The 25,112-nt window shown below is 56.0% G+C and overlaps 1 protein-coding gene across 3 annotated transcripts in view; it reads right to left on the bottom strand.

Moving 5' to 3' along the window:
* Positions 1-4,051: 4,051 nt before the first annotated feature.
* CXXC5 (CXXC finger protein 5) overlaps positions 4,052-25,112 on the bottom strand; it is a 35,022-nt gene continuing 13,961 nt past the window's right edge. For 2 of the 3 annotated variants that reach the window (XM_047871162.1, XM_047871171.1), the window contains exons 2-3: positions 6,596-7,674; positions 4,052-5,076 (exon numbers count right to left, since the gene is read on the bottom strand). In XM_047871162.1, the coding sequence (XP_047727118.1) occupies positions 5,032-5,076; positions 6,596-7,513 (963 nt within the window). In that variant the 5' untranslated portion in view covers positions 7,514-7,674 and the 3' untranslated portion in view covers positions 4,052-5,031. Of the gene's footprint in view, positions 5,077-6,595; positions 7,675-11,737; positions 11,884-25,112 lie in introns of those variants that run through there. The other variant, XM_047871179.1, reaches the window with a different exon arrangement.

The raw sequence follows: 25,112 nt of genomic DNA, 5'->3' as shown, positions 1-25,112 counted from the left end.
GCAAAGCACCCTGCCAAGTGCCCTACCCCACCCCACAATCCCTGGCTATGTTGCCCTTCTTTCCTAGAAACAGAGAAGCAAGGGTGTTTGGACAAGGTCATGTAGCAAGGGCAAGCACACACACACACACGCACACACACTGATATGTGGGGACCAAGAAGTGAAGAGGACCCATGTGTTCAGACTCCTAAGTCCCCTTTCCCTTCCATGGAGGCAACTGGTCCTCCCAAAGCATGCTGGTACAAGGGGCTAGAGGCCAGAAGCCCAAGTTCTAGTAAGACCCTTGCTACCATTGTCTCTGTGACTTGGGCAGATCATGCACTCTCACTGGGCTTCAGTTTCTCGTCAGTAAAATAGGTAGTAATCCTTATCCTGAGGATTTTCTGAAGCCAAAGAAGAAAACTTACTCAACAACTTGAAACCATTCTAGATTGAAGACAGCCTCCAACTAGCCTTGGACCAAAGGGCAATAACCATACAGAGAACCTAGCTCCTGGCCCACAATCACTTAGTACGTTACAAGAGCTGTGCTGCTTCCTTCTTCCTGCACAACATGACCGCAGCAAGCTCATAGCAGAGGGTCAAAGGTCCAGTCTGTAGTGCTGACAGGGCATGAGACAGGGGCCTCAGTGAGGGGGTGGGGGGGATGGTTATAAGGGCACCGAGGGACTAGATCAGGCCAAACCCTGCTGCCGTGGAGGGGAGGGGGGTGCCTGGCAGGCGCTGGGCAGGCTGGGGTGAGGAGAGGCCTTTGGCGGCCGCAGAGAACAAAGAGGTTGGGGTTGCCAGGATATTTTGTGGAGCTGAAACTGGTGGTAGGGCCGGGAGAGGGGCTGTGGCAGCCGTGGGAACTGCGCCTGCTGCCCCCACACCAGCTCCCCGCCTCAAACTGGGCCTCAGGGCCTGGCTGTGGGCAAGAGGGGCTGCCAGGGACACCGCTCTGTCCTCAGAGTTGCACACCGTCAAGGCGGAGACCCAGGAAATGCTGTACACAAAGCCACACATGGCATATAGTGTCAGCATCACCAAGGGGATCACAGGTGCACACTGACACACAACGTCACGAGCACACGCCCAGGGTCATGCAAGCGGTGTCACAGGGTCACAGCACGGTCACAACCTGGCATCATACACTCACATAGAATCCCTGGTGTCAGTCTCGGCCACACCCATGATGGTTACACAGACACAATGTCCCAAGCCACATAGAATCACCCAGTGTCTGTCACAGGGTCATGCATGCCATACAATATCAGTGTTGCATATCCGATGTCACACACGGAATTGCCCAATGTCACACATCGAGCCGTACAACCTGGTATCACATTGGGTCTGCTACAGGATTGTAGTGTCACAGGATTACACATGCAATGTCACAAAATACCCCAAAGTGTGGCTGCTGATGTCATACGTTTACCCATGGCCATATGAGATCTCACATAGCCTACCACACACTGTCACAGATCTATTTTCGTGTCACATGTATCCACATTATTGCACAAGGCCTCACATGGTTGTCAGGGCCTTGAAGTCTGTCTGTCTGTTTCTCTGTTTCACACACACACACACACACACACACACACACACACACACACACTCACACACACGGTTACACGGAGGCTGGGTTTCTCTTTTTCCTCGGGTGTACCCCCAACCACCCCTGCCATCCAGGTAGAGGAAAGGAGAGCATGGGCTGAAGACTCCCAGGTCACCAGGAAGTCAGGCTCCCAACTGTAGCAGTGGGGAGCGGAGGGCACCCCTAGGGAAGGGAATTGGACATACAGCTCCACAAGGAGCCTCCCTCTAAGTACTTCCCTGTCAGCGGGAGAGCAGCAGGGGTGAGCCTGCAACAGAAGACACAGAGGTGCAAGATACAGGGAGAGACACGTGGAGACTCAGAGACGTGGAAAGATGGTAAGACAGAGACAGAGAAGAGAGTCAGAGACCAATAGAGACAATCAAGATGGAGATTTGGAGACAGTGAGCCAGACAGAAATGGGCAGAGATGGACAATGCTGGAGCAGGGCTTGGCCAGGGCTGGAGCCCGCGGGAAGGGGCAGCAGCTACCCCATGGCAGGGAGAAGTGGGAGGCAGGAAGTGAGGTGGCTAGGGCTTTAGGGAGGACCCACACCCTGGGCAGAAGGTGGGGGACATCTTGGTGAGATTTAGGTGAATAGCTTTAAAATAGCAACACCAGCTGCCATTTGACCGAGTGCTTAAGATGAGCCAGGCCCTTCCCTAGAGTGATCTCATCTCAACCTCAGGCAACTTTATGGAGGAGAGATGATTATTGTCCCCGTTTCCCAGATGAGGTAACTGAGGTCTCATCATGCATTTGCGTTCAGCCCACAGCCATCCCCACCCCTGCCTACGCCTCCTCCAGACAGAGGGGCTGGCCTACCATTTCCACAAGCAGAGCACAGAGGCCCAAGTTGGAAGAGGTGGAAGAGGTGAGGGGCTTCAAGCTTAGGGCTTCTCTGTGTTGAGGGGTAGGCCCAGGAGCCATGGCTGGGCTGTGGGTTGGCACACTAAAAGGTACAGCCTGGCTGAGTCACAGCACCCCCCTCGGGGCTGGCACTGGAGCCGTCCACCCCACACCTGTAGGTATGCCAATGAGGGCTGGCCGAGGCCATCTGCGGCCTGTGTACTGCCAGCAGCAGGGTGGGGGCAGGCGGGGGCAGGGGGGGGGCAGGCGGGGGCGTCCTGCCTGGGTGCCCCCTGCTGGCCAGGCTTCCCACCCTGATGCCCCCAAGGAGGACCCTCCCCACCCACTCGAGGATCTGGAGGTGTTGCAGTTTGCCTCCTGCAGGGGATGAGGGTGCTCCTGGCTACAACACCTCCCCCTACTCCCCGCTGGACGCCCCCCTTCGGCAGAGCCGCCTGGAGAGATCACAGGCAGCCACATGAAAGGGAATTTTTCCCAGGCAGAGCTGGAGTTGAAAGCTGCCTCCTACCACCCCCGCCTGCCCCTGCTGTGCCAGGCCAGGCTGTTGAGCTCCTGGTGCTCTAAGGGAGCTTGTGACACTGGGAAAGGGTTGGGGGTCAGAGCCCCCACCCAATATGGGCTGCTTTTTCTCCTCCCAGGAACAATAGCAAGAGGCAGCTCATCTCGCCCAGCTCGCTGCCCACTCAGCTTCAGAAGTTGCCCCTTCCCTTGTCCTGAAAGCCCTCACCCACCTGAAGCGAGGCCCCGACATTGTCAGGAAGTCCTTCCTCAAGTCTAGCCTCCATCTCAGCCAGGCTCAAAGCAGCTGGGTGGGAAGAAGGCCTCCACGTCAGGTGGATGATAGGTCTCATCCTGCAGGCTGGCCTCTGTGATATGCAGGGGTGGGGGCCATGCAGCTGTCACTCCTTCCTGTTCAGGCTGCCTTGGCGTAGACCATGTGGCTATGTGATGATTTCCCCAGACATCTGGCCTCTGAGGTCGCGGACAACCTTGCGCCAACACATTTTCTGGGGGTGGAGAAAGTCGTACAAGAACCAAAGCCAAGGATCCCCCCAGGCCCCAGTCCAGCAGCCAGCCCTCAGGCCTGAAGAGGGGTATGTGGGGGTAGGGAGGTTTCTGCATGCATTCTGGGCACAGCCAGGTCCCCACAAACCTGGGCTAAACCTGCTCCCTGGGGTGTCACCGCAGCGGTTGGGGGAGCAGTAGACCCCTGCAAGAAAGAAACCGAACAGGCAGCTTGGGCCCTTCCTCCAGTACTGAGGGCTGCTCTGCACTGATCAGGCCCCGACGACTTTAGGTAAATAGAGATGGTGGCCCCAAGTGAGTGAAGGTCCCGGAGGTCCGGGTTCTGAGGCAGGGGGTACAACCGGGCAGACGAGATGTTCCAGTACCAGTCACTTTAACAGCACTTTCACCACGTCAGCCAGGCCGGCTGCTCCTGCTTGACCCCCTTCAGGTACCACAGGGCCTCAGTACCCAAGAGATCCCCACTCTAAATGTCCCCAAGCCATCCTTCTTTCTTCTCAAGGTGGCTCCAGACAACCCCTGCCCAGCGACAGCCCCCAAGCCAGCCCCCCAAACTGGAGAGCAAGAAGCCATCGGTGCTTCGTGACACAAACATGCATTCGTTTTATTCACAAAACAGCCTGGTTTCCTAAAACAATACAAACAGCATGTTCATCAGCAGGAAGCTGGCCGTGGGCAAGGGGGCCCCCCCAGGCACCCACACCCACCAGCAGGGGGCCACGCAAAGAAGCCCTTTCTTCTGTTGCCATCAGCGAGGCCAGAAAAAAAGGACTTATTTTCTCTAAGGGAAGTAGCCAGGATCGGAAATATTGAGACACGGGCTCCCCAGATCTCAATGGATAAAGGAACAGAACTTTCATTTTTGCAAAATCATCATTGTCGGGGTAGGGGGATCCCATTCTGGGTACCGCGAGTGCAGCATGGCTGGCCTGGGCCCAGGGGTGGGTGGGCTGCTCCCTCCCCCTCTGAGCGCTCCTCGCCGCAGCTCTGCACGTGTGGATGGATAGAGGGGCTTCTCGACGCGGCGCCATCCACATTCTCTTTATAAACGTGAGTGGATTCTCCAGGCAAACTATGCACTATTTCATGGTCGGAAAGAATCAAAGGAAGTTTAAATGAGGGTGGAGTTAAACTGTGCTAAATTACAGTAGTGCTTATTAGTAACTAGATTTCAAAAGGTTACAGAAAATTTACATTCTCTACACAAAAACTGCATCTCCTGCACAGACAACATCGACATCGACACAGGAAGGAAACTGATTGTCCATTCTTTGCCCAGGAAGTCTCGGTACTTTATAGATTCGTCTCTACCTCTTTTTTGTTGTTGTTCTTCCGAAAAAGCAGTTAAAATTTTTTTCCTTTTTCTTTTTATACTAGGGACGTGGAGATGTTAAAACGACAACAAAAAATATATATATAAAAACAGGAATGAAATCTGTGAGAGAATATTTTTGGTTCTAAAGACGGGTGCATCCGTTTGTCTTCGCCCGAATCCCTTGCCGGAGACCACACGAGCAGTGACATTACACGGAGAGGGCAGCTTTGGGTTCCCGCCGCCGTCACTGAAACCACCGGAAGGCGGCTCCCGTCGGAAGCATCACCTTCTGGCGGGGGCGGGAGACAAAAACAAGGAGAGAGTTCAGTCAGGGTCCGGCGGGGCCTGATGCAAAGAGACGCTCCCCCGTGGACGGCCTCATGGCGGAGGGACGGGCATGGAGTAAAGGCAGCCACCCCGTGGAGTTCCTGCCATCCTGACCAGGCCAGAGAAGAAGCCTTGACCCGCTGGGCCGCTGGAGGGCCCGGAGCACCCTGAGGCCCCCTGAGCCACTGTGTCCAGGAACCCTCCTTCCAAACAGGAAGACCCATTCCCCTGGTCCAGAGGCTACAAGCGCCGAGTGGCTGTGGTGCATCTGGGGCTGTGTGCATGTTTCTGTCGAGGGAGCATGTAAGCATACGGACGTGTGTCTCAAGCGATGCCACGGTGTGTAGTGTGTCCGGAGGTGTGGTGGGGAGGAAGGGGATTTGCTGTGCACCTACAGTAAGACTGGGTACTGGGCAGGGCCGTGTGTGCGCTTGTGCACGCATGTGTGTGTCTACACTAGATGAGAGGTGAATGCCTCTGTGTGCATAGAGGTGTATTCTCTGGGCAGGAGAGCAGATATATGAGGTTTGGGGCTTGGGGGTGGGGAGTAGCCATGGCTGGGATGCCATTATTGTTTTCCAACCATTCTGAACATTTGCGTCCAGCCCACTCATAGAGGGGCGGGGCCGGGGCTGGGACAGCAGGCTGAAAAGATGCTTTTGTACCCAGGCCTGGCACCACAGCTAGGCTGCCACGGCTGGGGGCACAGGGACAAGCTCTGCCACGAGGGTGGAGAGAAAGAAAGCAGCTTGGGAACCCTTCTGCCTGCTCTAAGCCGATCATCCCATGGTGGACAGGCCTTGCCTACACCCCAAGATCACAGCAACCCCCTCACTCCAGGCCCGTAGGACCCGTGGCCATTACCTGTGTAGCCAGACTGACCATGGGGCCCCAAGAAACCCCAAATCTGTCAACTGGATGTCTAGACGCAGGGTTCTTCCAGGCCTTAGAGCAGGGCAGTGAGCACTGGGGCCGCTCTATCCTTGGGTGGCCTTAGGGGAAAGGCCAGGCTCTGAAGGGGCAAGTGAAGGGCCTACCCCTCAAAGCCACATGGTCCACAGGAGAGAACCCCTCAAGTGGGACAAGGAAGAGCCCCCAGCATCCTAGGTTATGGACTGGAAACGTTAGAATATGTCTGAAAGTCAGCAACTTTGGACCTACATGGGAACATCAGTAGCTGGCCCAAAACTCCAGGAGGGGGTTCAGCATCCCCGGGCCTGGCTGGGAAGTGCTAGGCCCCCTCCTGGAACTTTATGCTGGCCTTGCAAACTACAACCTAATGAGATCTCAGGATGTGGCTCTGACTTTTTTGGGCAGTGAACTGGTGTCTGGGAGCCTGCTCTAGAACCCGAGAGCCCAGGGACTGGCTGAGCAGCCCCCACTCGCCCAGGTAGGAAAAGCGGGTTTGGGGGGCTGGGGGGTGGGTTTGGACTGCCAGACAGACACAAGAGCCCACACACCTCCCTCTAAGGCGCCGTTACCTCCAGAGCAGCGGAAGGCTTCTTTTTGAGTTCCTCACATTTTCTGAATTTGCAAATCTGATGGCCAGTCTTTCGGTTCCTACAACTGCTGCACTGCTCGCAGTTGATGCGCCGTCGGCAGGGCGCGCACATGCCGCAGCGTTTCCGCTTCTTCTTGCCCGAGCTGATGGCCGAGGCCAGCTCTCCCTGCATGGGGTACTCGGCAAGGCCGGCCATGTGCAGCGCACTCTCGGCCAGGAACACACCCGCCGGGGTCATGATGAAGAGGCCCGGGTTGATGGGGAAGGCGCCCAGGTAGGGGAAGTCGGACTGGCCATTGAGGGCTTCGGCACCCGCCACGGCCTCCATATCGGGCAGGCCGGCACCCGCCTCGCTCATCAGCGGAAGGTGCTCCTGCACCACGCGCTTCAGCATCTCCGTGGACTGCGCGAATTGCTGCAGCGTCAGCTGTCCCTCGGCTGCCAGCTCCGTGGCCCGCTCTGCCTTGCTCAGCAGGCTGGCCACAGCACCACTTTTGTGCTTTGAGGTAGGGTTGCTTTTGTCCACAGCCATGGCTGCCGCCAGGTCATGCCCATTGGCCAACAGGGAGGCGGCAGCCGCAGCGGCAGCAGCCTTTTCAGCAGACTCACTGCCCATCATGCTGCCACCACCGCCGCTGCCACCACTGCCCCCAAAGGAAGAGTAGTGGGAGAGAGGGCGGGAGCGGCGCAGACTCTTGTTGAGGGGTTCGCTGATGATGCCGCTCTTGTTCCGACGTTCTGGGGGTGGTGCATCATCCGCCACCGAGGCTGGGGTGGCAGTGGCCACCGCCGCGCTCTTGTCAGCCACTCCTGCCTTGGGGCCGCTGCTCCCGCTGCCATTGCTGTTGCTGCTGCTGCTGCCACCACTGTCCTGGGGGCTACTGCCGAGGCTCGACATGGTGGGGCCAAGGCCCAGAGCCCGCTGCTGGGGGGGGCCTGCCAACTGCGGGGGGTCCACAGACGAGCACCGGGCCCTGCTGCCCACAACAGAGATGGCTGGGGGGCCCTGCTGCTCAGGGCAGGCACATGGTCAGGTGTCCACGTGGAAGGATCTTCACTCTACCGGGACAAAAGAGTATAGGGTCAGGGCAGCAGTAAACACTTCCTTCCCCAACGTCACCACCACTACCAACAACTGTACCCCCATGTAGTAACAACCACAAGCCCCACTGGGCATTTATTTAAGTGCCAGACCCAACATGGTTAGGTATTTTTTATTTGTACTACTTCAGTTCAGACTCACAAGCACCCTTTGAAGTAGTGGCTAGGAATACTCCGTTTTACATAAAGGTTTAGAACTGAGCAGGGATCTACAGTTAATGAGCATCATGGTGGAAGCCCAGCCTGAATCCGTACAGCCTAGATCTGCAGCCACTTCTTCCTGGGCTGCGGTAGTAGGGAAGAGCTAGAGATGTTTATGAACCTCAGAAGGTTATAGAGTCACCTTCTGCTTCCTCATCTTCCTTCTGTGACCCATCTACAAAGAGGGGTTGGGAACAGCCTCTGCAAAGCTTGAACGTATAGACCAGAAATCTGGGAAGCTGCTCCTAGGCCCTCATTTGGCATCTCCTAATACATACTGATTATCTATCTCAATGCTCTGACAAGTCCTGCAGGGAAAGTAAAGTGACTCTAACAGGGGTTACCAAATAGCGCACAGGATCCTTATTTCAAGGAGCATGTATCCTCTTGCTAGAGGGCAGGCAGCACTGTGCCAGAGGACAATCCTTCTCCTGTAAGAATGCGGGGACACACTGTGTACATATCGAACACACGATTCCTCCTCACTCTCAAACCACAGTCATCATTACCTCAGACCCCACTCTTGTCTCTACTCAGGCCTTCCTGCTGTGCTCCAGCCTGGCTCCCAGATGGGTCTGGGATGAGGTCCCAGTGAGAGCTCAGAGCTGGGGTAGGCTGTGGGCAGGAAGGGCCTCTGGCTGGTGCAGGCTGGGACGAGTGGGTGTGACCCTCCAGGGAGCAGAGCCTGTTCTTGGGCCACATCCATGTTTCAGAGGTGCCCCTTTCTAGGACAGAGCCTGCTCTGCTTAGGCCCCAGGGCTAAGGCTTATGAGCGAGCAGCCAGGCTCCTTGGGTCTGGGAGGAACTGTCCAGAAGGAATGGAGCGGCCGTTTCCTCATCAGCCCTGGCTCTCTCGCATCCCTTCCCTGCCTGCCTGCCTGCCTGCCTGCCGTGGCCCAGCAACCCCTGGGAGAAGGGCGGGAGGAGAGGGCCCAGCCTGAGCAGCTGGCGGCTCAAGGGGGAGGCGCACATCTGGCTGGGCCTGTCCCGCCCTAGGATTGGGGCCGGCACACATACATCTTTGTCCCCAGGCAACCCCACCATCCCCCAGTCACAGGACTCAGGCGGTCCTGGTCCCGGGAGGTCATCTAGTCCAACCCTCTGCACTTACACAGGGGGAAATTGAGGCCCTGAGCAGGCAGGGCTGCTAAGGAGTGGCCACAAGGAGGAGTGCGTATAGGAAAGGGAGAAGCTCTGGCTCCTGAGTGAGTTGAAAATGGCAGGCGTCAGCAGACAGCCAGACGCTCCCTGCCTCTCCCCAGAGAGCACTGGCCCACGAACGCTCCTTCCTAGCGAAGGTAGATGGGTGGTAAGGAAGAGCTGGGCAAGCTGGCACATTCTACCAGGACAAACCCAGGAGGGCCTGGCAAGGTGTCCAGGCTGGGCTGGGGGTACCACAGAGATCAGAGTTGTAGTAAGAGGAAGGGGATGATGTATGCCCAAGGATAGCTGTGCTCTGTCCCACCTCCTGAGGGCTAAGCCCAGGCTGGCTCTTCAGGCCCTCGCTCAGAAATCAGTACCCCTCTGGGCATCAGTGACACCTGACTAGGTGCTGGAGACCAGGGCCAGTGAGATCAAGGCTAGAGACTGTCACCCCAAATTAACTGCCCCTGCCCATCTGAGCTCAACTACCCTGCTCCGGAGCAAGCTCCAGCAGCCCCAGACATGGTGAGGGGAGAAGACAGAAGAAGGTAGGAGCCCTTGGGTTGGAGAGGTGGGGAGGGGAGCAGTCTGCGCCCTAGCCCCCCTGTGTGTCCCCGCCTCTGCGGCCTGCTGGCTGGTGGCAGAAATCGATAGCTGCATTAACGCTGCTCTTGCTCTACTCCCTCCCTCCCTCCTCCCAGCTTCAGGATCTGGCTCTGTGTACAGGGCGGGCAGGTCAATTAGAAGTCAGCTCCCTCCAACACGGGCCTGCGTTCAGGGCTGGTGCTCTGGCTGAGTCTCTCTGCTTTTGTCTCCATCCTGAGTCTCGTGGTAGGGACAAAACCTCATGTTCTGTTCATCTCTGGCCCTTTCTTTGAATTTCTCTGATCTTTCATTTTTCTGTCCTTCCTCAGGGATTACCCTCTCCCAGCCCCCCCCATGTCCTGGGACATGCTGAGCTATGGAGCAGACGACGTGATATGTCATCAAACAGGTGCTGCAGGCAGAACACTGATGTGTCAGCCACAGAAACTGAAGGTGGGGAGTACAGAAGGGGGACTGGCACACAGGTAATTCTGTCCCCAAACCCCGGAGTGGGTAGATACCAACATCTAGTTAGTCCCCAAGGCCTGGTCCCTAAGCTTGCTCCAAATCTGCCCCTATACCTGGCTCATCTTCTCCTTTAGACCCTGGGAAAAGCTGATGCCCTGGTCCCAGTGGACCAATGACCACAGGGCTTGTTTGCCCTACTCACGGAAGGGGAGGACTTAAGACCTTCTCCCAGGCCCTAGTCCTTTACTGCAAGGCACACGGCAACCCCCTCCCAGGCTACGAAGGGCCTGGCAGTGCCCAGGCAGCAGGGGAGGAGCTGGGGCTGCGTTGAAGCGGAGCGGGAATGAGCGGGAGGGAAAGCTGGCGGGCAGGCGGGCGGCGGCGGGCGCATCCATCATCGGCCCTGCCAGGAACGCATCCAGCCCCCAAAAAGAAATACTGCGCCTGAGGAGGGACAACAAAGGGCTCCGTTTCATCAGCAATGCGGAGCCAGCGCCCCGCCGCCCCGCCAGCCGCGGTCAGCCCACAAAGGACCCCTTTGTCCATGCAGGAGCCGGGCCGGCCGGGAGCTGGGACCAGGGGCTGACGGGTGGGGACAGAGCCTAGAGGGAGGGGGATGAGGGGGGTGTGTGGGGGGGTAACCCGTCATGGAGAGCTGGGGGGCAGAGGGGGACATGGGGGCAGAAGAACAGAGACAGGTGCTACGGGAGGATCATGAGACAGAGAACTTGAGGGGTGGGTCAGAGAAAGGGGGACTTGGAGAGGACAGGGCAAAGGGTCAAGGTTAGAAAACAGAGCTTCATGGGAAGCAGAAAATGGACGGACCCGGGCTCAGAGAGATCCAAGGCTCTTAGCCCAGCTTTGAAGACTTGAGGGTCTGACAGACATAGAAACAGCCCTGAGGGAGAGAATCCTACACTCGGGGACCTGAGGACCAAGAGAAAGCAGTTGGATATGCCCACAGCTCTGAAAGGGAGGCAGGGGGTGGGTGGTCCCCAGCCCACTCTGGCCCAGGCCCAGGGAAGCAGAGATAGATAGGAAGGAGGGCTGAGGGTCAATGGGTTCTTGGCCTCAGGGCCTGGCCTTGTGGCCCAACCTCCTATGGGCTCTGGCTTACTGGCAAAACTGGGAAGAGAGAAAGTCAAAGCTGGGGCCACTCTCCTGCCACTGGGACCGCCCCCTGCCTCTACTCTCAGGCCCTAGCCAGCACCAGAAGACAGAGACCCACCCCACTTCAACTAGCTCCCAGTAACAAGTGACACCCAGGGTCTCTTAACTAACTCTATCAGGTAGCATTTATTGAGCACCTACTGTGTACCAGTCCCTGCACTCTTATGCTTTACATGTCTGCTCTCCTTCCCTGACTCCTCCCAGAAGCCAGCGGCCAGCAAAACAGAAATAATTAATTTGAGAGATGAAGAAATTGAGGCTCAAAGAGGTTCAAGCTGTCAGGCCAAGGTCAAGCAGCTGGTACCCAGGACCGTTAGAATTTGAACCCAGAATCTAAGTGTTAGTCACCCTGCTCTGGGATTACCTTTGCTCTCTACCTGTGCAACTGACAAAGTAGCCCAGGGCAAGGTGACCCAGCAATCCCCAGGCCGCCCCCACCCTCCAGGGTTGTTACCATGCCTGTCAACTCTACGTGGTTGTGGGGATGAGTTGTCACAGACCCCAGTGTCGTGTCTTCACATGGGGGGCTTGGAGATGCCCAGGCAGGAACCTGGAACCCTGGGCTACTGACCTCATAATGCCAGCTGGCAATGAAGTCACCAGAGGTGATGATAATGCCCTCCCTCCACCCTGAGCTCCAGGTGAGCCAGGATTCATCCCCAGCAGGGCTCTGTCCTGAGGCCTTTGGGCCAGACCGCAATGGGGGAAGGGGCACTGGCGGGGAGGCATGACGCTGTCTGCACAGAGACATGCACACATCCCACTACCATTTATCCAAAAGTGGCCCCATGCCCTGTGGTACTGGGGAAACAGTGCAGGATACAGACCCAGCACGGCCCTGGAGGAGTACACAGGAGCTTGGCCAGTGGTCACATGAACCAATATGAAATGAGAGCAGGAAGGCAACCAAGTGGAGCACTGGAGGCCTTTCTGGAGGAAGGGACTGCTAGCCTGTGAGCTAAAGACAAGGGGAGGTTACCAAATGGGACATGAGCCGGAAAACAGTTCTTAAGAAAAGGGGAAGAAGGGTCCCTGGCTCGTCGGTAGAGCATGCGGTACAGCATGTGACTCTTGATCTCAGGGTCGTGAGTTTGATCCCCCTGTTGGGGGGTAGAGTTTGCTTCAAAAAAAAAAAAAAAAAAAAAAAAAAAAAGAAATAAGGAAGAGGGTGCGAGGTATGGTCGGGAGGTTGGCCGAGTCCCAACTGGGCAGGGCGCTGAGGCCAAGGGTAGGATTTTTTTTTAACAGCTTTACTGAGGTATAGTTTCTTTCCTTCTTTTCTTTTTTTTTTTTTAAGTGTATTTATTTTGAGAGAGAGAGACCAAAAGACAGAGAGAAAGAGGGAGAGAATCCCAAGAAGGCTCCGATCTGTTAGCATGGAGCCTGATTTGGGACTCGAACCATCGAACTGTGAGATCATGACCTGAGCTGAAATCAAGATTTGGATACTCAACCGACTGAGCCACCCAGGTGCCCCGCATAGTTTATAAACAATAAAATTCACCCATTTATTAGTGTACAATTCAATGATTTTTAATAAATTTACAGAGTTGCGCCACCACCACCACTGCCAAGGGCAAAGTCTGAGGGCAAGGCGCCAATCCTCTCTTGCTCCTTTGCTGGCTAGAATAGACTCCCAGCCATCCTACCTGCTGACAGAAGGCTTCTTGGAGGAGGTTGCATTCCAGAGGGGCCTTCAGGACCCGGAGGCACTGGCCCAGTAGGGCCCACCATTCCGCCATCGTCTGGGCAGACCAGCTTTGCAGACCTGCACACTCTGGCTCTTCACATTCTTCCCCACACTTCCATGTGCACTCCTGACATCCCTGCTACACCCTCTTCATGTCCCCTCCACCAACTTTGGAGCTGGTCTTCTTGGCCTCCAGGGGAGGTGAGATGGACAGACAGACTGATGGTGGGCAAAGCAGTGGTGGTGAAGAGAACAGACCACAGGCTATGGTGGTTGAACTTAGATGAGCTGAGCAAGCCGGGGGGCAGGGGGGGGGGGTGGAGGGCGGGATTGGGGGTGGCGTCTCTGATTTCCATGATTCAGCCTAGGGAGTTTCCAGAGGGGGAAAAAAGCCCCACTCAGGCCCAAGTAGATGCACATAGAGACAGTGGTCTTGGAGGCTGGGAGAAATGCAGCAGGGCACACATCCAGCTATAGGTGAACACACATTCGAGCACACACTAACCACTGCTAACACCCAGCAGATGGCCTGGGGTAGGACATGTCCTCAGTACTACTAGAATTTCCTCAGGACTAATAACCCCCCAAGATCAACTACCAAAGACAGCAGGGGGCTACAGTTCTGTTTCCCTGACTCCATACCCCTGACCCTCTTAGACCCCTTCACCTAGGGCAGGCACAAACCCCATTACGTGAAGAATGAAACACGCTAAAGAAGACCCCAGGAGTACACGGTACCCTACTCTCCTTTACAGAGCTCTCAAAAAACAGCTGGAGGAGGGGGTCAGCCCATTTCATGGACAAGAACACTGAGGCCCCAGGCAGGCAGTGTGCCCTGACCTGCAGCTCTAGGGAGTGATCTGGGACACTTCAGATAAAGACAAAGCCTTCCTTACCAGGTACCTCTGTCAAGCCAGGTTCCCTCCCTAGAAGAGCGGAAGGATCAGAAGAGTCCTTACTCTCTGTGTGACCTTGGCATAAGGCCTCTGAGTCTGTTTCTCTGTCTATCACATGGAACCAGGAGAGTAATAGCTAATATGTTAAGGAATGAGAACTTCCCGTGTGCCAGACACTGTATTCCTTGTCTCACTGAATCTTCCTACACACCTTCTGAAGGAAGATGATTATTGCCCCATTTAGAGCGGGCAGTTCGGTAAACAGTTGTAATGTAGAGAAAGCAATGCCCTCTCCATTTGGGACCCTCTGGATCTAGACTAACGTTTCCCAAAGTAATGACCAAGCTGACACCGACCTGGGATCAGAGCCCACCCACTCACTCACTCAGGATCTCCCTCCCGCTGGGTAAGCCGAGGAAGGCTAGCTCAACATAAGTGGGCCAAGGAATTAGAGGAGGGGGATCTATCTTTCCAGGGCTTGTGTGTGGGGAGCAAGGGTGTTAACAGGACCATGTAGGGGACAGGAGTCCTAAAGTCTAGGTTTCTGGCTCCATCCTGTCTCTTCCTGTTGACTTGACCAAACCTCTCGCCTACACTGAGCCTCAGTCTCCCATCTGTAAAATGGAGAATGGATCTTATTCCTCACCCCAAACTGTAAAAAGTCACTATCCCTGAGGGGCCCACGAGGAAAAAGGTAGAGAGACACAGAGAAAAAGACTCTAGATAGTGACCCCCTCCCATCCTCTAAATCCCAGAGAACTTGAATCTGCCTGTGATGTGATTTGCAGATAGGGAAACTAAAGACTGGAGAGAAGGGTTTTGAATAGGTCATAGGGTTGAGAAAAAGCCCCACATATAAGACCTATTTGGGAGAGGAGCATCTAGCTCCTTCCCAATCCTATGTCCCCAGAAGACGTAATAGCAGACCCTAATAACGCACACTCACTCTACCAGGTACTATGCTAAGCATTTTACACATATTTTCTCACTGAATTCTTTCTGTAACTCTTTAACTAGTATTGTCACCCATTTACAGGGTGGGACTCAGGGAAGTAAAGTCACCTGCCTAAGGTCACAAGGTCAATAAGTGGCAAAGCCAGGATTTGGAAACCAGGTCTGTGTGACCCCAAGGCCTGGCTCTCCAACACTGGCCAAGGGCTCTGAGGGACATGGAAGGAGGGATTATGGCTGGAGGATGAGGTCCAGTTCAGCCCAGCCTAGGGGAAACCCCTAGGTTTCCCATGGGTTCTGGGGGATGGCTCTCAGGCTCTGGGCAAACATGTGAAGGCACTGTTGCAGAGAACTCTGCAGCTGTACCCTAAGGCCCAGGAAAAGACAGGGGAAGGGGCTGCGGGTGGGCCGGACGGGCCAGGCTAGGCCAGAGCTCCGGGCATTCCGGCGGCCTCCGCAGGAAGCAGAATGGGACGGAAACCGGCTCCTGCCTCCTCCCCCAGAATCCTGTGGGCAGCCCAGCCGGGCCGCACAGAGGCCCTCTTTGTGCCTGCCCCAACCCGCCACCCGCGGCTGGCCCAGGGTTTTGAGTTTCCTGGGGGGTGGGGGCCCTGTCACTGCTAAACCTCCAGCTACCTCCCCCTCTCAAGGGTGGTCACAGCAGTCCACAGCTGGCGGAGGAAGTGAGTGGATGGCCAGGACTACCCCAGAGACTCTGGGGGGCCTGGAGTCTGCCCACATCTCATTCCCCCAACACTTACACACCCTAACTGGGGGCTGGTGGTGGCCAGGGACCCAGAAACAGAACCTGAGAGGCCATCCCACCCGAGGCCGCCCTCTCTGCCAGAAGCCACCAAGTTCACCATGTGAACCCGGGACCCGCCCCCGTCACACTCCATCTTGGTGTTCTTGGGCCCAGGTTGGTCTACATAAAGAGGCTGACCAGGCTGGTAGGACAGTCCATCTGTCAACCACCATTTCCCACTCTCCAGGGGCTCCCTGGACACACAGAGCACATCAAGGGGGAGGCCTCAAGCTCACTCCAGCATTTCAGGGACAAATGCCTCCTGGGTGGTATAAATGTGCTCAAGGAACACTGGGCCCCAGGGAGTGAGCTCTGGCTGGAGTGCGTATCGTGAAGAGCAGCACTATGGACCAGGATATCTGCATGTATCCACCTGGGAGGTGTGTCAGATACTGCGCGTGCTGTGTGCATGAGTGTGTGTGTCTGGGAACTCCGGGTGTGCCCAGGTGTGAGTGCACAGACTCAAGATGTCACTCTGTGGGTGTGAACACTGATGTATACATGAGGCTTATAAACCAGAGCAGGTGAATGTCTGTGACCGTGTTACCTCCTTGTGTGTACAAGCAGAGTGTGTGTTATCTACATCGGTGGATGTGAGCATACGCCTCAGTGTGCATGTGTGTACAGTATAGTGGTTTACGTGGCGGGTAGATGTTTGTGGGTTCTTCTGGCCCATGAGTGTCAACACACTGCCGCCGTGTGTATACCAGTGTGTTTGTGTGCATGTGCACACACGGAATTGTATCAGGGCCTCTAGGGGTTCTGAGATATGAATGTGGGGCCTGACTGGAATGGGGATGGTGCAGACAGGAACTGGTGCCAGGTGCTGGGGCCCCTATGGAAACAGGAAGCTACGCACAGGTGTGCTTGAGCTTTGGTGGGGGTTGGGTTCCACCCACGTTCAGTTTGTCCCCCTGAGAAACCAACCCAGGGTTCCACTAGCCGAAAGCCTGTCCCAGTCACGAGGGAGGCACCTTCCTTGCCTGTTGTTCAAGACTTAACAGCTCTGACCAGCGTCTTACCCAGCCTGCCTGGCCTGAGCGTGGAAAAAACTGGAAAACAAAAGCCCCCAGACCGCAGGCCCTCCCTGCAGAGGCGTGGGGGAGGCAGGCATGAGGCAGGAGGCTGAGGAGGAAGGAGGGAGGTGTCGCCGCAGCCCCGGAACACAAAAATAATGAGGCGAGAGGGGCCATGGGGCCGAGCCGGCTGGTTCCGGAGTCGCTATCTGACCTTGACAGATGCCACAGCTGGGCGCCTGGAGAGGAGCCGCCGCCACGGTGCTGCAGAACAGCCCCCACCCCCGCCACCTCCCCCAGGCCAGGTCGATGGATGTCCAGGCAGGCCCAGCCACAACAGGCAGCCACTGCACCCGGTGGGAGAAGGAAGGCCTCAGAGTGCATCCCAGTTAGGGGGTGGGGGTGGAAGGTATGAAGGCAAGGGAGTGGGGGCAGGGCACTGTAGGCCACCGGAGGCAGCTATGTGGTCTCCTGAGGGCACCCTGGCCCTCAGGTGTGGCTATGTGTGTGAGAAACACAGAGCATGCTATTGTGCTTGTGTAGCTGTGAGTCTGAGTGGAAGGGAAGCAGAGTGTGACTGTGTGTGTGACAGAGACAAAGATCATACTTGTGTGTGTCCTTGGGGTCACACAAGGCTGGAGAGTGGGGCTAATGTCTCTGAAATGGGTGTGGCCAAATCACTCAGGGGTGGGCACTGATCCCTCCTCTGTCCCTGTCCAGAGCCACAGCTATCCTGGAGCCATGGTACAAGCCATGCTGGGGCTAAAGGAGGGAAGGAGGACAAAGAGAGCCACAGGCCCCACCACCACCAAGTTCTGTCACATGCACATGGAGCAGAGTTACCCCTGCGGCCCTCTCTGCCTAACCTCTTTCTCACTGTGGTGGGGACTTTAAGCATAGGTGATGGACACCCGGCTGGGCACCACCACTCTGGGGACACCAGTGAGGGGCTGGGGTGTGAGCTGCAAGAGGGGATGCTGGGCTGGAGGCGGATTAACAATTCCGAGCACTGGCTGCATAATTAAAAAATCATTACAGGCGGGCGGGCAGAGCTGAGTGTGAGCTCACGCTCAGAGCAGGCGGGGACACTGCCATGGCGCTCCCCCTCCCACTGCCTCCCCGAGGAAAAATCCCACCTGCTAATATAATTATGGAAAAACACAAGCACAGAAATTTGGTTTCAGCAAACAACGTGCCTGAGTGCCCAGGGCCTGCCTGGCCCTCAGCACAGCGAGCAGGCCGGTCACCCGTGCCCAGAGCTCATGGCAGTGAGGCAGGCCCTGCTGGGTCCATACTCCAGACCCTGACCTCCACCCTCCCAGAGCTCACAAGAGAGGGAAGTAGGGGATATAAAGCCCAGTTCCTCAAATCTCGAATCAGGAGAAGATCGGTCAGTCCTGATAATTTACAAACAGGGAAACTAAGGCTAAGGAATCTGCATTAGGTCACTGTGTTCCTGACAAAGCTGAGGGGAAGAGGTGGGTTCCGCTGCAACACTTCAGGAGCTCAATACCCCGCCCTACCCCTTGCCCTGCATCTCCCAGCTTCCCTCTCATCAGCCACCCCCCCCCCCTCCACACACCCCCCCCTCCAGCTCCGGCTCCTTCCACTCTTGCTGTGCTGAGCAGAGCGGCTCTGCCTGAAACTGAATGGCACTGTCCAACCATGTGCCCCAGCACCGACGGAAGCCTGCCCTCGCCTGTACCCCACTGTGGGGGCGTGGGGAGCCCCAGCCTCCCAGTTCAGGGACAGGGCGTCCTGGGCTCGTCTGGGTTAAGCCAGGCGAGCCGAGCTGGCTCCCGCCCCGAGAAACGCGGCCAGCTCTGGGGCACAGGCCCCAGAACGGCAGGAACAGCCGCCATCACCTCGGGCCTGGAGCGGGCGGCGCGGGGAGGGGAGCCGGGCCTAATTAGTCGGCCTGGGACCCGGCCGGGCGCCGGGGCGGCAGACGCAGCAGCCAGAGCCGCGCAGGCACGTCCGCGGCCGGCCGGGAGGCGGCGGGGAGCCGGGAGGACGCGGCGCCCTGAGACGCTGTGGGACAGGCGGCCTGGGAAGGACCGGGCCAAGGAGATTCCGCACCGAGCAGGCCTGCCTCCCCTCATTCCTCGGTGCCACCAGGCGCAGCAATTAGAGGCTTTCAAAGTTTGTCCTTAATTGGTTTCATTTTTGCCTCATAAATGATTCATGGCCCCAGAGGTCTGCGAGGCGGGGGGAGTGGCAGGGGAAATTTGGGGAGGCTTTTGCCTGGAGCCAGGCCCCCTACCTGAGGCTGGGGAGGGTATGACAGGGGCTGGGGAAGCCTTGGGCAGGTGGGATCCTCCAGAAAAAATAAAAACCTAGGCCCTCTCCTTGGGGCACTAATTAGAAACTGTAACTCCTTCTCTGCAGACGAGAGCTCTGTGTCCAGGCCCAAAGCCACCGCAGCCGCTGGGGCCCCGAGAGCGTGAATAATAACGTAATGATAACACAATAACAGTGTAAACAATAATAATAACCATGGCGGAACACTTAAGGAGGCATGGAGCTAAGAACACATGCATTATTTCTTGTAACCACTCCCCCATCCCCAAGCTCTACCAGGCAGAAGTACCAAGATCCCCATTTCACAGATGAAGAAACTGAGGCTTGGAGAGATTAAGATCTGCCCTCTGACACTCTGATGCCAGTACTCCTCACTCCCCACTCTCGGGAGCACAGGGCTTAAGCCTGGATACTGGGAACACTGCCCGCCAAGTGGATCAGGAGCTGCAGGCCCCAGGGAAGTCAGGGAAGGTACTGAGGCCCACACAAGGTCCCCAGGAGGGCACCAGCAGCCCCACACCCACCTGGGCCAGGTTAGCTCTGCCCCTCAAAAGGCTGTGTTCACCTTGGCTGAGCAACGTCCTCACAGAGCCTTAACTTGTCTGCCTACAAAATAGGAAAACAGCCCTATCCTATTTAGAGCTAACTCTGTGCTAGGCATGGGATACAGAGAGATGCCATGGACCCCACCCTCAAGGAGCTCCCAGTCTAGGGTGCTATATATGGCACCTATGGACAGATACACTCACAGGAGTGTTTAACAGTCTGTGCAGAGAGCCCTGAACACTCAGCCAATGGTCTAACGAGCTGGAAGGCAGTACCATAGAGCTTCGTGGAGGGAAGGTGGGTTGAAGAAGCTTCTTCTCCCTTCTGATCCTATACTCAGCTTACACAGGATGCTCAGGGAATAGGTATGGCCTGCTTAAACCCAAGCCTTCAAGTCAGACCTTGAAGAAATTCAGTACAGACCACATCAGAGTGCTGTGGGATGCAAAGTGCCCAGCTCAGCCTGTCCATGATGGTCACTTTTATTCTGAACAACCATCAGGTGAGGCCTACACAATTAACTGCAGGTCCCATTTGGGTCGTGGGAACGTCCTGAGGGAACGTGCTAAACAAATCTGGGAGTGATGCTGTACGGAATGACTCCCCCTAGAGGGCCCCAGGGCTCTGGGCTGCAAGCTGTTGGCCCCTGGGTGCCCCACAAGTATCACCTCCTCTTGTGTCCTCCAGTTCCTCGGTCCAACCACATGCACCAGATTCCCTTCCAAAACCCTGTGGGCTTTCTCAGGCCCTGGCACCAGCACAGTCCCACTGGCTCCCTGTTCTCCCACCCGGCCTGGTGCCAAGGCCAGACACCTCAAGTGATTCTACCACCTTGTGCCTCACCACAGCACTCTGAGTGGCCTATGTGATCATCCCATTTAACAGATGAGGAAAGTATCTCAGAAAAGCTGAGGAACCTGCCCAAGCCACACAGCTCGGAAGAATGCAGGTCCAAACCTCTTGAAAGCCCAAGTTCCTCACCTTGCTGACCTCCTGCAAGTCAGTATCCCTGACCTGTCCTAACGGTCCATTTGGCTCTCATTCTCCTATTTTATAGATGGCTACCTCTTGCCCCAGCCCTTACCCTTCCATAGTCTGGACAAAGACTTTACTGAGCCCACACTCCTCTAGACACTAGAACTTGGTCAGGGGCCCTTGCCAGGAGGTACTAGAAATGGGGTCTCTATGTACCAAAGGGAGCCCTGGGGCATGAGGCTCCTGCCTCAGCCAGCTAGGTCATCTTGAGGATTAGGTAGGGTGGTGGAGGAAGCCCCTACATGCACACACAGGGCAACATACATGTCTGATAGTGGGGCTGGGGCAGGAGACACAACAGGACCAGGGGAGCCAGGGTTGGGGGCTGGCCACGTTCTCTGGCCCTCTCCTTAGGGAACAGAGCCAACTTTAAGGCCCCTGTCACTTGGAACTTGGAAGGGGGCTGCCCGTGGAAGTATTCCTCCCCTGGGAAGAAGCCTAAGCTTTATACACCCCCTAAGCCATCCTGCTGGAGGACAGAGCTTAAAAGATGGGCAAGTCACATCCTCTCTGGGCCTCAGTTACTCCATCTGCACAATGGATCTATAATGTCCCTTGAACCCTTTAGAGAAGCCTTTGGGTATAGGTTTAGAGGTTTTGAGAAAAGAGATTTATAAGAAGTGGACAAAACATTCAGCTGTCTATGCTGGCTATGGACACTTGAGACACTGGGATTGGTATACAGAAGCTTGACAATGGCTTGTTGAACATGCTAACAAGTGGCGGAGTTCTCAGGATGCCCAAGTTCATCTAGCACGTCCAGTCAACACACATTTTCCAGGTGCCAACACTGGGTGAGGATACTAGTCTGCCTCTTCCTCCTCACTGTGCTTCTGCCTGCACCAGGACTGCCCAATCAGGTCACTGGGGTCCCTCTCCCCAGCCTGCCCAGGAAGCTGCACGTCTCAGGCGGGTCAGCACTGACGTCAGTAGGACTGGCTGGGCGTGGAGCCTGCCACCTCCGGAACCACCAATTAATTAACTTTTTCAAATTAATTTCCCAAGCAAAATTCCATAATTACATCTATCTGCATCAGCCTGAACTGGGCAGGCAAGAGGACCCCGCAACGAGATCGAACGTGGGGTGAAGGATGACCGTACCAGCCCCAGGACCAGGGCAGGGAGGTGCTGGGGGTTGAGTTTCACCCCGCGAAGCAATTGCCTGATGTCCTTATGGATGCTGTCTGGAAGGGGAGGAAGCTAGATAAGCCAGAGCTCCCTGGTCAGGACGGGGCGGGGGGGGGGGGGGCGCTCAGGGAGACTCACACCTGCCCAGCTCATCCTGCTCCCCCATCCCCCACCCCATGCCCCCAAACCACAGTGGGTCTTGGCAGGGCCCAGTAGCAGCACAGGCACTGCGAGGTTGAGGAGGCCGCGGCTGCAGCGTTCTAATTTCCCAAAGGGGCTGAGATTAATTAGCTCACACACAGGCGCAGAGAGGAAGAGGAGAGCGGGAGCAGGGGCGGGTAGCATCAGGCGAAGAGCTGGCTGGCGCCCCTCCCTGCCCGCCCGGCAGGCAGGCAGGCAGGCAGGGAGGCGGGCGGGCGGGCAGGCGGCGGCCTTGACAGCCTGGGTGCTCTGAAGGTCAGTGGCCAAGCCGGCTGAGCCAGCAGACTGGCACTGTCTCCTTCCCAGAATCCCTGAGACCAAGGTTGGGCGGGGGACAGCAACCAGGAGGACAGCTCGGGGTATTCGTCAGGGTTCCACTGTCACTACCGTCGACAGAGTCTGTGCCAGGTGCTCTGTCTACACTTTGTTTTATCCTCAGAGTAGTAACCCAGAAGTAAGCACCAAGGTTCACCCATTTCACAGATGAAGACACTGAGGCTCAGACTTGAGGCGCCTGGGTGGCTCAGTCGGTTAAGTGCCTGACTTCGGCTCAGGTCATGATCTCACGGTCCGTGAGTTCAAGCCCCGCGTCGGGCTCTGTGCTGACAGCTCAGAGCCTGGAGCCTGGTTCAGATTCTGTGTCTCCCTCTCTCTCTGACCCTCCCCTGTTCAGGCTCTATCTCTCTCTGTCTCAAAAATAAATAAACATTAAAAAAAATTTTTTTTAAATAAAAAATAAAAAAATAAAATCCAGGCTTGCCCAATTCTAGAGCCTGCCTTGTTCCTCCTGGATCCGGTGGCCAGTGTGAGGGCTACAGGAACACTGGGCCTCGGGGACCTGGGAACACCAGCTGAAGGCATGTGGGGGTGTGTCTGACTGACTTACCCCTCCCCCAGAGAACGTGTTCAGCAGACTGTCTGTCATTTCACAGATGTAGAAACTGAGACTAGAAAGGGGAAGTGACTTGCCACATAGCCCAGGACCCTAAACCCAGAGAATCTGCTCCTCCATCTGAAGCCAATACCAACTTCCAGAACAAAAACCTGACTCAGTGACCTCTACTGAGTCCTGACCTAGGGCCACACTGTGCCTGGTGCTCTTGCTGGCTAACTGGCACACTGACTGGGGGGTGGGGGGTCACTGCTCTGGCTGCCCCTGTGTACAGAATTAGATATCTCTAACTCAAGGGCACTTTCTCGACTACTCCATGCAGGGCTCCCTAGAAAGGAAAGGAGCCCCCAGGAAGGTGGGAGGTTGGGGGATGCAGGAGGTATGTGACCCTGACCAGGACTCCAGGCGGCTCCCACAAGCACAGCAATTGAGTTTCCCAGAACTTGTGTGCAAGGATATCCCCGAAACCGTAAGGGGCACCAATCTGCTCCCCGGTGCATCCCCTCGTCTTCTACCCCAGTCCCAGTGAATCACAACCCTTGCAGAAGCCAGAGTCAACAGGGCTCACCCTTCCCAGGCCTAAGGAGTCAGCAGTCCCAAGGCCCTTGTGTCCAAACCTGGGGAGTGCCCTGAGATAGCAGAGGGCCCTAGGACAGTCATGGAGCTGGGCATAGGTGGGGAAGAGGATGGCCCAACCAGAAACATTACTTGTCATGTGATTATGGGGATGGGTAGGACCCCCCCTGCCCTGAAGCACAGTTTCAGACCATGAAAGTGTCCAAGTGGGCTTTGGGATCGGGCTTCTTCTCCCAATCTACAGCTCACATTCTAGGTGGCCTCAGAGAAGTTGCTTGACCTTGCTCAGCCCATTCCACGGTCTGTAAAGCGCACAGGATGACAGCCCCACCCTTGTCAGGGTCCTAGAGAGGACAGAAGTTCTCAGTGCAGGGCCAGCATACAGAAGGTGCTCAACAAATGACAGCTGTATTATTTTTACTGCCATCATCAGCCAGTACAAGAGTGTCAAGAACAGCTCAAGCCAGGAGGGCTGGGTAACCTAGGTTGTGGCCCCAGTTCTGTCACTGTTTGCCTTTGAATCTGAGCCAATCCCTTGTGCTTCAGTTCTCCAGCCCCATGGAGATCATTTCTCCCCTGCCCTCTTACCTGAAGGAACAAGGAGAGATGAACATTGGTAGAGGTCTGAAGTCTATAGGAAGGGCAGCACTCAGCTGTCCAGGCCTGCATTGCCTTTTCTGGCCACAGGAAGAACGCATCTATACTTCCTGCCAACCTTCCCTCCTCCCTCCCTGGGCCCCCAGCCCGGCCTGCTCTATGTCAGCACTTCTGTCTCCAGTGGTCCCAACAGTGCATTCACATAGGTGTCTGCCAAGCCCCTCACCACCCTGCAAAGAACCTATTTGCCACCTGTAAGTCCCTGCTGAGTCTAACTTGTGGCCTTGTTGTGTACTGGTGGGTTGGGGAACTGAGAATGCATAGACTCCTATCTATTCAATCCATAGAAGTCGATCTACGGTTGACTCTGCTTCCTCCCATGTTGTAAAGCCCCCAGGGATGTCCAGACACCCAAGGACCCCACATTCCTCTCCCTGGGTCCAACCCATTCCCATGCCTCCCCGTCCCTGTGGCCCCAAGATCAGCCTCTACACTCCCACACCTTAGCGTTCCCTGAGAACAGCCCTAAAGAAGGCTGAATCCAAGATAGTCTAATTAAGGAGTCCTTGTGGTGGGGTACCACTCCCAGGAAAATGCCAGCTTTGGTGGAGCACTCAGTTCGGGAGGAGGTCTGGATTCACCTGGAGATCCAGGTGAGACATAGTGAGAACCACACCCCACTATCTATTTCAGGTCTCATAGCTTTGAGACACAGAGATAAGGTTCATACTCATTTTATAGGTGGCAAAAGTGAGGTCAGAGTGGCCCATGATTGCAAAGCAGGCAGTGACCAAGCCAAGTTTGGAGCCCAGGCCTGTCCCACTCGAGTCCATGGCTCAGGGGACATCCAATCCTCCTGACTGACCACTGCTGTTTGTTTACTTCAGAATGCCTGGGCCCCTCCTTCCCTCCCTGACCACTGTCTAGGCCTTTATGAGGGAGATCTGTGTGGTCAGGAGATGGGAGCTAGCCTGGGCCCAAGACCTTACAGCCAACCTTCCTCTTGACCCCTTCTGGGCTCTCTCAACCTTGTAGAGCCAGAATGATCTGTAGTCTGCGCGCTGGGTGATTGTGTCTAAAGCCCTTCATGACCATGAAGTCAGACCCATCAGATTCAATTCTCTATCTGAAAACTGGTGTTTTTCAGTATATGAAAAGCAGACATGCCCCCAGTTCTGCCCAGTCCAGGGAAGGC

Source organism: Prionailurus viverrinus, chromosome A1 (assembly GCF_022837055.1).
Source record: "Prionailurus viverrinus isolate Anna chromosome A1, UM_Priviv_1.0, whole genome shotgun sequence".
NCBI lineage: Eukaryota > Metazoa > Chordata > Mammalia > Carnivora > Felidae > Prionailurus > Prionailurus viverrinus.
This window is presented reverse-complemented; position numbering and strand designations above follow the sequence as displayed.